Source organism: Rosa rugosa, chromosome 3 (assembly GCF_958449725.1).
Source record: "Rosa rugosa chromosome 3, drRosRugo1.1, whole genome shotgun sequence".
Lineage (NCBI taxonomy): Eukaryota > Viridiplantae > Streptophyta > Magnoliopsida > Rosales > Rosaceae > Rosa > Rosa rugosa.
This window is the reverse complement of record NC_084822.1, coordinates 44,433,348-44,446,752: the sequence shown is the minus strand read 5'-3', so window position 1 is coordinate 44,446,752 and position 13,405 is coordinate 44,433,348. Positions and strand designations below refer to the sequence as shown.

At 40.3% G+C, this 13,405-nt stretch overlaps 2 protein-coding genes across 2 annotated transcripts; one reads left to right on the top strand and one right to left on the bottom strand.

Moving 5' to 3' along the window:
* The first annotated feature begins 6,877 nt into the window (after nt 1–6,877).
* On the top strand, nt 6,878–10,307 carry LOC133735348 (uncharacterized). Its single transcript, XM_062162763.1, has 3 exons — nt 6,878–7,369; nt 7,748–8,830; nt 9,119–10,307. The coding sequence occupies exons 2-3, from the start codon at nt 7,753–7,755 to the stop codon at nt 10,168–10,170; spliced, it is 2,130 nt and encodes a 709-aa protein (XP_062018747.1). The 5' UTR covers nt 6,878–7,369; nt 7,748–7,752; the 3' UTR covers nt 10,171–10,307.
* A 723-nt stretch (nt 10,308–11,030) lies between these two features.
* On the bottom strand, nt 11,031–12,736 carry LOC133735328 (uncharacterized). The gene is made up of 5 exons (XM_062162746.1): nt 12,575–12,736; nt 12,013–12,199; nt 11,681–11,908; nt 11,375–11,610; nt 11,031–11,284 (listed from the first exon to the last, which is right to left on the bottom strand). Exons 2-5 carry the CDS (start codon nt 12,139–12,141, stop codon nt 11,128–11,130), a joined length of 750 nt encoding a protein of 249 aa, XP_062018730.1. The 5' UTR covers nt 12,142–12,199; nt 12,575–12,736; the 3' UTR covers nt 11,031–11,127.
* Nucleotides 12,737–13,405: the final 669 nt, after the last annotated feature.

The following is a 13,405-nucleotide window of genomic DNA, read 5'->3' as shown; positions in this document are numbered from 1 at the left end:
CCTTTGAACTTTTTATACTCTTGAAGGTGCCAAGTAGTAACATTGCTTTTATATTTATCAGCATGTATTTTAACCCTGGAGAGGCAGTAACTGTTGCTCAGGAAGTTGTCAATACAATAGATGCGAAGGGATATGATCTGGGACAAGATGCATTAATCAAGGCCAAAAGCTTCTGATGAGTCCTACCAAGTATCAGCTACTACATCAGCCAAGGTTTACGTACAGTTACTTCATAAAACTATATTTTTCTCTTTACAGAGGGGAGAGTTATCAAGCGGACACCTCCATCGATCTGAGCAAGCACCATATGCCCATAATGTAGTTGAGATAGAGAAAAAAAAGCTTTCCAATCACCAAGTTTGTATTTTAATATATATTTTGCATATCACACATGAGCTTTTTGTATTTTAGAATTTTGAACATTGCTCAGATGTATGACCTTCATTTCTTTAAAGCTTAATTATCTTGTAAACTTTTGTATAACCTTCATTTCTTTTAAAGCTTAATTATCTTGTAAACTTTCGTATAACCTTCATTTCTTTTGTAACATTCATGAACGTATCATTCCCTTTTGTATAAGTTGCATTCCTTTTTGTATAGCTTTTATCTATAAAAATAAAAAAATAAAAAAATTGGCATGCATTTTGCATGCCAGATTTTTTTATATTCATAAATAACACTTTTGCGACGGCATTAATGAGCCTCGGGTACTGCCATAGGTACTGACTCCCGCCAAAGGTACTGACCCCCATGTTCATAAATAACACTTTTGCAAGCATAATTAGCTATAATGAGCTACGCTCATGGTACTGCCAGAGGTACTGACTCCCGCCAAAGGAGTAGCCTACGGATACACAGCCAGGCGAGCTACCGCTTGAGCCTCAGATTGCCCCCAGATCACCGCCGACGCGCCGCCACGCGCCGTACCAAGATAGCATCAGAAGCTCCTGACGCTAGGAACTGAAGCACATCAGTCCCACATCGAAAACAAGGAGAAGATCAGCCTTCTCCTCACCTATAAAAGGTTCTCTCCTCTCTCCTCATTAATTATGCATTTACTACTCATTTATTGTTATACTGTCTATATGCATTGACTGACTTAGGCATCGGAGAAGTGAAGACCGCCCAACGCGATCTCCCTTTGACGCCCTGTCTTTCATTTGACAACTAGCGAAGATCATCAGGTCCTCAGAGTAGCGGTCCGCCCACCGGACCCGCGTTAAACGAAGGCTCGGCTACCGCCGGACTTTGAGCATTAACACAAATGACTTTTGGCAACGGTAAAAAGCTTCAGTAGCGGTTGGTGACGTCACCATTGGTATTTGCGACGGCTTTTTTCGGTAGCAAAATTCTTGCGACAACAAACCATTTTCCGTCGCTAATAGTCTTGCGACGGCGCATTGTCATTGCGAATACAATTGGTGACGCCACCAACGGCGTCGAAAGCATTGCCGTCGCCAATAGTCTTTTGCGACGACAAAATAGCCTTTGGCGACGGGGACGCGCCGTGGCTATTGCAATTTTTTTTTGTAGTGTGAGTGAGCCATTTATGTGCCAATTACACCGCCACAGCGCACTATGACAGGTCCTTACAGATGAATGGGCAACTAAGTTGGATTTGAGACTCCGACAATCGTCCACCACTTAATGCCCTTGCAAGGCGATCTCATTACCGCTAGATTTGCGAGTTGTCACTTTGATGAGACAGTATTCCCGTCGTTAGGGGGAGATAAGAACACGAATGTTCAGCAGGAACGACATGAATTGTCGTGGTCTGTCTCCACTATGTCTCATCTCGATCCCCACTAAAGTGACGAGATCACACATATCTGCTGCAAACATGCCTGCAAGGATGGATGTCCCTACGAGAGGACGTAGCGCCACCCTACACGGAGGTAGGTATGGCACCAACACCAAAGAAAGTGGCACTCCGGCGTTACAGGTCATGGCCCCAGCTAGGATGGGTGAGAGGCCCGTGGGTTCGAAGGATACTTTGGCACATTCCGATCCTTTGATCATCAAGACTCAAAATCTGTCTCATGAGAATCTTCCGGATTATGGTTATCATTGGGGGACGCCTCAACGTCAGAACCTATTCCTGAGAATATAGAGCTCTTTGAAAATTACACTAGTGTACATGAGACGAGGGATAGAAACTCCATCATAATTGATGATGTAGTTGCGCATTTCGTTGCGCATGAGTTTGTTGAGTCCAATGATATCGAACCACGCTCCATTGACGAAGGAATGCCAACGTAGAGAAATTTGACCTAAATGGAAAGATGCGACCCATGTTAAGATGGATTCTCTAACGAAGAGGAAGGTTTTTGAGCCATTGATGCCAACACCTCCTAACATAAAACCTATTGACTAATAGGTCTTCATTAGAAAGTGTGATGAGAAAAAGAGATGGCAATCTCGCCTTATGGCTTAAGGCTTCTCACAAAACGCCCTGGAATTGAATACGATAAGTCATATTCTCTCGTAATGGATCTCATTGCACTCCACTACCCTGTCAGTTTGGTAGTTTCTGAATAACTGAATATGCAGCTAACAAATGTGGTCACTATGTATCTCTATAGGGATCTAGATACAGAATATACATGAAGGTTCATGGTGAACTTCATTTACCCAAGTCAAGTGGCTCTAGACCACGGAGCTCGTTTACAAAGAGGTTGAAACGCTCACTAAAATGACTACTTGATTGGGAAGGGATATGCCAACGCGTTTCCATAACAAATTTCAGATTTTATCGCGGTTCATGTTGGACATGATCTTAATTGGAAGCCCTTAAAGAGTTAAGGGAAACCGTTGAACACTTGAAATCCGAGTTTGAGATGAAGGATTTTGGGAAAACACGATTATGTCTCAGTTTGGATCTTGAGCATCGTGTTGGTAGATGCTTAGGCATTTTGACAAGGTCAAGCCTCCAAGCACCCCCATGTTCATCCGTAGTCTTGATCCTAAAAAGGATCCTCTTCTTTCGAAGGATGATGGCGAAGATGTGCTAGAGGCGGAAGTGCCTACATAAGTACAATAGGCGCATTATTGTACCTAGCTCAATGCACAAGACCAGACATCTTATTTGCCATGAACTTATTAGCTAGATATAGCTTTGCGCCAACGCGACGCCATTGGATTGATGTAAAAGATATCTTTCGGTACTTGAGATGTACGATTGATATGAGCTTGTTCTATCCCTATAGAGAGATGATGGATTCGGACCCATCACACACCAGGAACGCCGCCAACACTGGCCTGCGTCCACTATCCCCATTCCAAAACGACATGTGTTTTTGAAGGTTTTGCTGATATTGGGTATCTCTCTGACCCATACAAAGGTCATTCCCAAATTGGTTAAGTGTTCACCATGGATAAAGACCGTGATATCTTGGAGGTCTACAGAACAGACCCTAGTCGCTATATCTTAGAACCATGCAGAGATTATTGCTCTTCACGAAGTAGTTCGTGAATGTTTATGGATTGGATCCATAATTACGCATGTTCGAACAATTGTGGTTTGAAGTCTACCACAGATGAGCCTACGAGCATTTAGGATAATGTTGCTTATTTTGAATAAGTGAAGCAAGGCTACATCAAAAGCGACAACACCAAGCATAATCAGAAACAACAGACTCTCCTCAAGATCAAAGTGAACTAGGTTCAATCTGAGGACAGTGTGGCAGGCTTGCTCACTAAGTCATTACCTAAATTCCACTTTCAAGAAACATGTTGGTAGCATCGTTTGCGGAAGTTATCCGAACTCCCATGACCGTTGTCATCAGGGGGAGATGCAGACATCAGGGGGAGATGTCTACCTGTATGGTCTCGAAACGTGAAGAGTGTATTGTGCTCTTTTTCCCCTTCGACCGAGGTTATTTTTGTCCCACAGGATTTTTGTTACTCGGCAAGGTTTTTAATGAGGCAATTAGAGGAGCACCATGTTTGGGCGACACAAGGGGGAGTGTTTAAGTAAATTTAGAATATGTGTCTGGCTCAAACTCTAGGTTACTTGACCTAGTTGTAATAGGGTTTTGAATTAGAGATATTTTCGGAGATATTCATAGATATCCGATTAATTGTACGATTATCTTTCCTTGTACAACTCTGATTCTATGTCTTGTAATCCTCTATATAAAGAGGTCGCTATTATCAATGAAAGCACGACTCAATTCTCTCCCAATTTCAGTTTTCCTTAAACAGTTTCTACCTGTTGGATAAAGTTTATGGGACACATTTAATTATTTAAGGGTATTTTGGTAAAATTAAGGATGTGTACTTAGCTTTTTAAGAATTTAGAAAAGTAAATTGAAGGTTTAATAAGTAGAAAATGTCCAAATATCAAATTTGGAGATCCAACTAGAACCACCCATATGAATGATTTATTCAAATCATGAGATATGGTTACAATCAAAGAGTAGAGCATCCAGCACAAAATCTGAAGCTTGGTTTAACCAAAGTTGGTTTTCATCTGACTCGAAAGCTATTCCAGCTAATTTGTGAGCAACTCCTAGCTGTTTGACGAGTATGAGTAATTGTCAACCCCTAACCATCGACGCTTCCAACTATTCTATCATCTACCATCTTCAGCCAAATCGATCATAATCCTTTGACATAATTAATGTCTGTGACAGCTAACTCATGACAATCACTTTCAAGTTTCAAGTATGACATCTTTTAATTGTAGCCGTTGCAGAATATCAACATAAGCCCTAAAGACAAGTAACTCGACTTTCTTTGCTGAGGAAACATGCTTATTAACATGATGAGCAAATCCAACAATGAAGATCCATCTGCATTTCTAATCACCCCTCCAATTCCTCATTCTGTTTGTGATGGTAAATAAGCTCCATCTACATTTATTTGCAGTTCATTTGTTGGAGGAGCGAACCAATTAATGTTTTCTAGCTGGAGTTGTGTGCCGCTTTGGAGGGGATTTTTGAGCTTGCAAAAAATAATTATGCCATGCCATAGAACTGAGCATAATGGCTTGTGCAATCTGAGAAGACTCAGACCATAACTTGTTATTTCTATTTTTCCAAATTGCTTATAATAATGAGTAGTTTTTCAAAAGTTTCCTCATTGAGCTGCAGCACTTGCTCTAGCAGCCATTCTTGATACATAGAATAAGGAGTGATGCTAACCTATAGATTGAAGGGGGGTGCATTCAGGAGTTATTTTATTTTTCATTATTAACTATCAATTTTTTTTGGGGTGTGAAATTTGCACACCCAGTTTTGCAAACCGCACGCCCTATTATTTTTTTAATAATATTTCATCTCACTCAATTTTACACTTCCTAATATATCCTTCTTCTTTTTTGGATAATACTTGCTGGTCAGCCCGTCCTAACCAACCACGACGTGGCTTTTTCGCAGATCGACACGTGTTCTCCCCAAACACACAAAAACCCCAACAACACAAACAGTTGAATTCCTTATCTTCTTCCTCGGCCATCAGAATATCAGATCCATTTCCTCTGTCCCTCATCAAATCCCAAATCCAAAATCAATGGATGGTGATGATCATAATCACAAGAAGGGTCTGTGGGCAAAGAAACAACCAAAGGGGAAGAGATCAAACAAGAAAGAAGAAGCATAAAGGGTTCTGCCATCAGTGTTAGTTTCTTCGACTCCGGCCACCACAAACGGTTTCTTCGCTGTCGGTGCCTGCTGCGAGCCGAATCTTTGCCTTCTTTCTTCATTTCTAGTTTGGATTCCGGGGATGGCCTTGGAGTAGAGTGTTCGGGTATGGATAGCAATTGTGGATTTTCCTTAGGATTTGAGAAGGAAGAAGAGAGCTGGAGGAAGAGAAGGAATTTACTCCATTCAGATGGAGGAAAAAAAAAACACAAGTGTTGGGCCGGAGCATGCTATCACTCCATAAATTGAGTCCACTCATTTAGATGCAGTGAATTGCATATCTCCGATCCTCGATTTCCACGCCAAGAAGTGAGGAAGATTTTGCAAAACTTGTCTCTGATTTAGATGCTTTTCTGGAAAGGGGGTCTGGGAGTGATCTGAAGACGGTCCTGCATCTGAATGGAGTGAATTGCATATCTGCAAAGACGGTCCTGCATCATCAAATTTAGTTCATAGCATTTGGTATCTGGGATTTTGAATTAAGTTGATAGTGAAGATGAATGAATTAAATTGAAGAACGAGTAATACCTGAGCAAGAACGCTTTTCATGGCTGTTGGATTTCTTCCAATGCTCTGCAAATGGGTCTCTATTCTTTAACCTCGCAGCTAGAAAGAGGAACCCAGCTTGGGCTTGTTTTTGTTCATTTATTAGATGAAATGATTGAACCCAACGTGGAGATTGCAAGGAGTGACAGGATCAAGGCAGCAACAAACTTGACCATAGCCATTGCTACAAACAAACCTAGCCCCTCCTAAAATGGGAAAACCAAAACCTCAAAACTAGAGGAAGATGGAGACTGGGAGTGGAAGGGGTTAGATTTAGAGTGGGATGGTACTTGGTGGTTTGGGGGGGGGGGGGGGTATAAATGGGAGAATACCCAATGATTCAATGGGGTAAGAAACTTGTTGGGTAGAAAGACACGTTTCCAGGCAATGATTCAAGAGGAACCCAGCCACAATTTACTGTTCATCTATGGGCAGTCGTGGTTTTGGAGAGAGAGAGAGAGAGAGCCAAAAAGAAGAAAAAGGAAAATCTGACCTTGAGGGTATATTAGGAAATGTAAAATTGAGTGAGATGAAATATTATTAAAAAAATAATAGGGTGTGCGGTTTGCAAAACTGGGTGTGCAAGTTTCACACCCCTTTTTTTTTAGTGAAATATTAACTACCAATCTAATGATAATTTATTTCGATTTTCATAATTTTTTTTAAGGGAAATGATGGAAAAGGTCACTTTAGATAGTGAAATGATAATAAGGTCACCTAGTTTTCCACTTGATAAGAAGGTCCATTGTAAATTGTTATTAATATTAGTTTAGTCCTTATGAATAATGAGGTCATGTTAAAAAAGGTCAGTTTTTAATTTTTATCATTCCGATTCTGCCCCTAAGGTAACAAACCTTTATAACCTTCCATTTCAAAATCGGGGAGCTCAAATTTTCTCTCTCCTTTGATCAGAAAGCTTCCGATTCGATTTGATCGGAGATCTCTTTCCGAGATTTTTTCTTCGCCGCTCTCTCCGTCGGAAGCTTCCGATTTCTCTTTGTGCCTCTGCGACGATCTGAAAGTGGTTTTGGAGCTTCCTCAGCTCTTTTCTCTTTTTCTGGATCTCTGGCTTCGTCGGTGTTCGTCTTGATCACGTTATTGTGTTCTTCTTCTTCGTTGACTCAGTGCTTAGTTACAGTCTCTCTATTTCTTCCTCTCTCTGGTTTTCTCTGATTTGATCGGTAAGCCATCTCTCTGTGAATTTGTTCGTTTTGGATTTTGCAGTGTATTTTTGTTGTTTGTGTTAAATTGTTGAATTGTTCGTTTTGGATTACTGTTTTCTTCTCCTTCGTCGGACTCAGTGCTATGTTGAATTGTTGATGATGTTTTGTGCTATTGCTGTACTATATTTGTTCTATACTGTGATTTTTTTATCAGTGACATGGCCAGTTACATTTTTAATACTGCTGTTTTGTTCAGGAATTATCATTTATTTTGCGAGTATGAGGTTGTTCTTCTGTTCAGGCATTAACAGTTACTTTGGCAGTGACTTGTTTGTGTTGATTCTGTTGATTTCCTTAGTAGTGACATGGATAGTGATTTGTTTTATTCTTGTGCAGTTGTTATGGATACTAGCTATGTTGTCAAGTTTATTTATTCTGGTGAAGCAGCGACAGTTCCATTGTTGCATAATTGGTCGTTTGTTGACCTATGCAATTCCATACGCTCTCGTTTTCCTGATTTGATTCAAGGCAATTTCATGTTGAGGTACATTATTCCTCCGGATTCTACTTCATGTTTTCTAGAGAGTGAAGTTGATATGAGAATGATTTTTAGGAATTTGGTTCGTTACAATTCTGATTTTGTTGAAGTGTTTGTGACTGATTTGCCTTCTATTAGTGAAAGTGTGGTGAGTAACACAGTGTGTGAGGATTCTAGTACCATGCTTGAGGAGAATGATTATTTGGGGTGTTATAGGGCAGAGGCACCGAAGAGTTATATGACGAAAGGTTGGGAGAGTTATATTCATTCTGAAGGCCAAAAGTTTGAGGGTGGGGTTGTTGAGTTTAGGGATAAGCTGCGTAAGTATGCTATAGAAATTGGCTTTTCATATGAGTTTGTTAGAAATGACAAGGTTCGTGTTATTGCTCAGTGTTCTAAGAAACATTCTCAAGGCTGCAATTGGCTGGTGAAGGCTTATTTATGTAGGGCTAATGGTTTCTTTATGATTAAAAGGTTGGTTAATGTTCACACTTGTCATGGTGTGATTCGTTTGCAGAAGAGTAAGATGATGGGATCCAAGGTTGTCAAGTCTATTGTGCTTGATAAGATTCGTGCCAATCCAAACAAAAAGCCAATTGATATAGCTGATGAGATCAAGAGTGATTATGGTTTGGATGTTGCTTATCGTACAGTTTGGTATGGTACGGAGTTGGCAAAAACAGCCCTACATGGTGATGAAGCTGAGTCTTATGCTCAGCTACTTTGGTTCAGTGAGTCTGTTATGAAGTCAAACCCCGACTCTAGGATAGTGGTTGAGTTTCATCGAGAAACACACAGGTTTCAGCGTATGTTTGTGAGCTATGGTGCATGGATGAAGGGTTTTCAATCTTGTAGACCTATTCTTTTCATTGATGCTACATTCATCACCAACAAGTACAAGGGGCAGATTATTGCTGCATCGGCAAAGGATGCCAATCAAGGTTGAATCTCCTTCATTACTTGTAGTTTTTTATTTTTCTTGTTTTCTATTTGCTGCCATGTCTTGTTTTTTTTTTTTGTAATGTAAGTGACATGGTTAGTTACATAGCTACTGACATGGTCACTTACATGTTCATTGACAGTTACATGTCCAATGACCTAAATGTTCTGTGATTTGAATGACATGTCTCTGGCCATGTCACTGTCAAGTAATATGCAGTTATGTCAGCGACATGGTCAGTGACATTAACAGTTACATGACAGTGACATCATTTTGTTTTTCTGTTCAGGCTTGTATCCAGTTGCTTATGCTATTGTGGATTCTGAAAATGAGAGTAATTGGAGTTTTTTTCTTGAGGTTTTGGCTGAAGAGTTTGCAAAACACCCTATGAGGAGGGTGACATTCATTTCTGATCGTCATGTTGGGCTTGTTAGTGCTTTCCCTAGAGTGTTTCCTAATAATCCACATGGGTTTTGTTTTAGACACCTGATGTCTAACCTTTCTGACAAATTTCCAGCTGGATCTTACCTCAAGGATCGGATTCCTTACTTGTTTATGTGTTGTGCTTATTCTCGCACACCGGAGATGTATGAGTTCAACATGGAAATCTTGAGGAGTGAAGGCGGGGACATAGTTGCTCAATTTCTGGAGGATCTTCCCAAGGAGAACTGGTGTATGGCTTACTTTAATGGTGAAAGATTTGGTGAAATGACAAATAACTTGGCTGAGTCTTTCAATAATTGGGTGTTGCCTTTGAAGAGTCTTCCTATTCTTGATATTAATGATGGCATTAGAGTGAAGTCCATGGCTTCAATTGCTGCTCGGAAGCAGGATGCTCATGAATGGTTTTCTGAGTTGTGCCCAGTGATTGAAAAGAAGCTGAAGGACAATTTGGAAGTCGGAAGGCATTGGAGAGTGAGCAGGTCTGATACCTATGTGTATGAAGTTCACTGCCAGAAGTACAATAGCATGGTAAATTTGGAAAGTCAGTTTTGTTCGTGTGGAGAATGGCAGCTGTATGGCTTCCCATGTTCCCATGCACTTGTAGTGATCCAACAACATGGTTCTTCCCCGTATTTGTATGTCAATGAGCTGTACAAGGTGGATAAATATCGAGAAACTTATTCTTTCCCAATTAATCCTCTTCCCTCTATTTCGAAGCAAGTGCATGATTTTGGTAGAGATGCTGTGATCTTGCAGCCGCCTTTGACTAGAAGACCACCGGGAAGGCCTAGAAAGAAGAGGTTCAGAAAAAGGAGCGAGAAAACCAGGGTGATCAAGTGTGGTAGGTGTGGAAAATGTGATGGTCACAACAGAAAGAGTTGTACAGCTCCGATATAGGTTCAATTCTGCCTACATGCCTTTAACAGTGACATGGCAAGTGACATAGCAAGTGACTCCAATACAGTTTGAATATTTGTTTTGATTTTTCATTTTTTTCAATAAATGATAAGAAGTGCTTGTAAGGTGCTTACTCATTGGAATTTTTTTTTTTTTGACTATGAGACAGTTTTTCTGCTTTCTTCTTTTATAAATCCTTCAGTATTCTTTGTGTCTACAGGTTTTAATAGTTACATGTACAGTGACATAACCATTTGTAAACTAATTGATTTGTCCATTGACATTAGTTTTTAGTTATCTTGTCGGTGACTTGTTCTATGACTTGTAGTTGGATTACTGCATATAGATTTGGTCATTGGCAGCGGAACGCTGCCGTTGCGGTGCAGCGGCACGCTGCAAATATTAATGAAAATTAAAAAATGAAGTAGCTACAACAACTTTGGTTTATTAATTGGCAGCGGAACGCTGCCGTTGCGGTGCAGCGGCACGCTGCAAACTGAAATAGGAATATCATTTTGGCTGTGACTTCTCTAGTGACTTATAGTTTTAATGTTTTTTGTCCAGTTACATATTCAGCTACATGTTTAGTTACATGTTCAGTTACATGGTCAGTTACATATATTGTAAGTTACATGGTCAGTTACATGGTCAGCTACATTATCAGTGACTTGGTCAGTTACTTGAGTTTTACAGTAACTTGCCTAGTGACTTGGCCACTGACATTCAGTTTTCTTTTTACTTGGCCAGTGACTTAAGCAGTTACATAATGGGCAGTAGTGAATTTAACAATGACACTTTCAATTATATGCGTTCTTCATATTTACATAGTCAGTGACTTGCCCTATGAATTCAGAAGATGCATTAAACTTGAATAAAAAGATCCATACAAGTATATTTGCTGAACTAAACAAACAAATTTCTGAAATTCTGAACTAAACAAACAAATTTCTAAAATTCTTAATTTGCTGAGTTCCAGCTCTGCTTATGTTCTGCAAATTTTTTGAATATTTGAGCTTTGAACTTCATCATCTGAGCTTTGGTGACTTTGTTTGGCAGCTTCTCCTCTTTTGCCATTCTGTCCATGTAATACATTACAAAAGGTCCGCAATCTAATCTGTTGACAATTAAAAATTTCAAGTTAATGATTTTGACCAAACTTAGTAACAGTAAAGTTATCATTTTAAATTTTTGAATATAGACTTACGATCCTTGGTCTTGTTGGGGGCAGATTCTGGCATGGTTCAAAGGGATCCTTCCACCATCATAATTTTCCTTTATCCAGCTTATTGTTCTTATTTCGTCATCGCTCAAAATACTTTCAACCATCTTTAATTTTGTGTGAGTGCTTTGACTCTTGTCAAATTTCATTCGGCAGCCTTGCTGCAGCATATCATCTGCTTGATCTTTCACTGCTCTCATCCACAGCTCGACCATTTCAACCTGTAGTTTTTAACAGATTAGTAAGTGATAGTTACATGGTAAGTTACATGGTCAGTAAGAAGTTTCTTACCAATTTTTTTATACTTTTAAAGCACTCCCCTGTTCCTGCTCTTCTTGGTTTCATTGAATCAAAATGCAGCCATTGCGGTATGTCCTTGTCAAAGACCAAGAGCGTGTGGTGAAATTCTTCATTATGGGTAATTGGGAAGAAAAGCATGCTGCATTTTCCCATGTTTTGGAACAGCGGCTCACACAAGTATTGATGGAGGTTTCTCACAGTTAAATGTATTGTCGAATACTATTTAAAAAAAGAAAGAAAGAAATACATAGAACGAGTTATAAATAAACAAAGAATGAGAGATAAGGATTCAATGTTTATGAGAAAGTGCTCGTCATACTTACCCAACACATGCTATGCATAAAAGCAGATCTTCCCAAACTTTGTGAACTTTCGTTTTGCAGTTCATCCTTCAACATTTCCCCATAGCAATCAATCCAGTTGTTTGCTATTGATTGATCGCTTATGAACATTTTGACATCTGCCCTTGTGATTTCGCTTCCAGGCTCTTTTCCCTCCCAGAATAATACGCTGCATAACATAGAACGTTGTTAGTCCTGTGACTTAGCCAGTTACTTTTCACTTGCCAATGATCTGGACAGTGACTTGGCCAGCTACATGGCAATTGCCATGATCTGGACAGTGAGTTGATCAGTGACTTAGCCAGCTACATGGCAATTGCCATGATCTGGACAGTGACTAGGCCAGCTACATGGCAATTGCCATGATCTGGACAGTGACTTGGCCAGCTACATGGCAATTGCCATGATTTGGACAGTGACTTGACCAGTGACTAGGCCAGCTACATGGCAATTGCCATGATCTGGACAGTGACTTGTCCAGTGACTCAGACAGCTACATGGCAAGTTAAGTCACTATCTTGTGAGCTGTAACATGAAACATTACCTTTGTTCTGCCTTGTTCCAGTACTTCTCTAGTTTGCTTTTAGTTGGGCTGTCAAGTAGGTTGTACAGTTGTCGTTTTTGCCAATCTATCACTTCAATTTCGTTTTTTTCTGTTTGTTCCTCGTCATCCACATTAATCGTCAAATCATGTATCACTTCCTCCTGTGGCTTCTATTCAGCTGTCTGTCCTTTTTTCTTTTCTTGTGCTGTGATTCTGGTCATTTTCGCCCTCTGCCTTTGCTCTTTCACCTCGTCCCACCAGAAAATATGATGTGTTTTTTGTACTCTCTCCTTTCTCTTCGTCCTAACCACATAACAATAGAGGCCAATAGATTCTGAGTCCTGCCCTGATATCTCCTCTAAAATTGGCTTGATGAACTCAGCTCTTGTCATCTGTTCTGTAGGAGGAATGTAATTGACTGGTTCGACGTCAAAAACAGGCTGAACCTCTGGTGATATAATGATCTGATACTTGTTTGGCTCTGCTTACATATCTTCCAAACTGACTTTTCTTGGAGGTGGAGTTTGAAACACGCCCGGAGGTGGAAACACAAACAATGCATTAACCCAAGCAGTGTTCGGTGTGCAAGCATCTTCCGTCATTCTCAATTTAACCTCAGGAGAGGTTGGTGAATGAATCTGTGCAGCTGCTTGGGCAAGGCATTGAAGTGGTGACTGATGTCCTTGGTCGGTTGAGTGAGGTGCTGCAGATGCCATCTCAGATGCGCTTGCTGTGGAGCAGGCAGGTTGTGATTGAGTTCCCTGACTACCACCTTGAGATTTTGTGTTTTTGGAGTGCTTGCTGTCAGTTGGCTTGTCCTGAGGGGCCTTT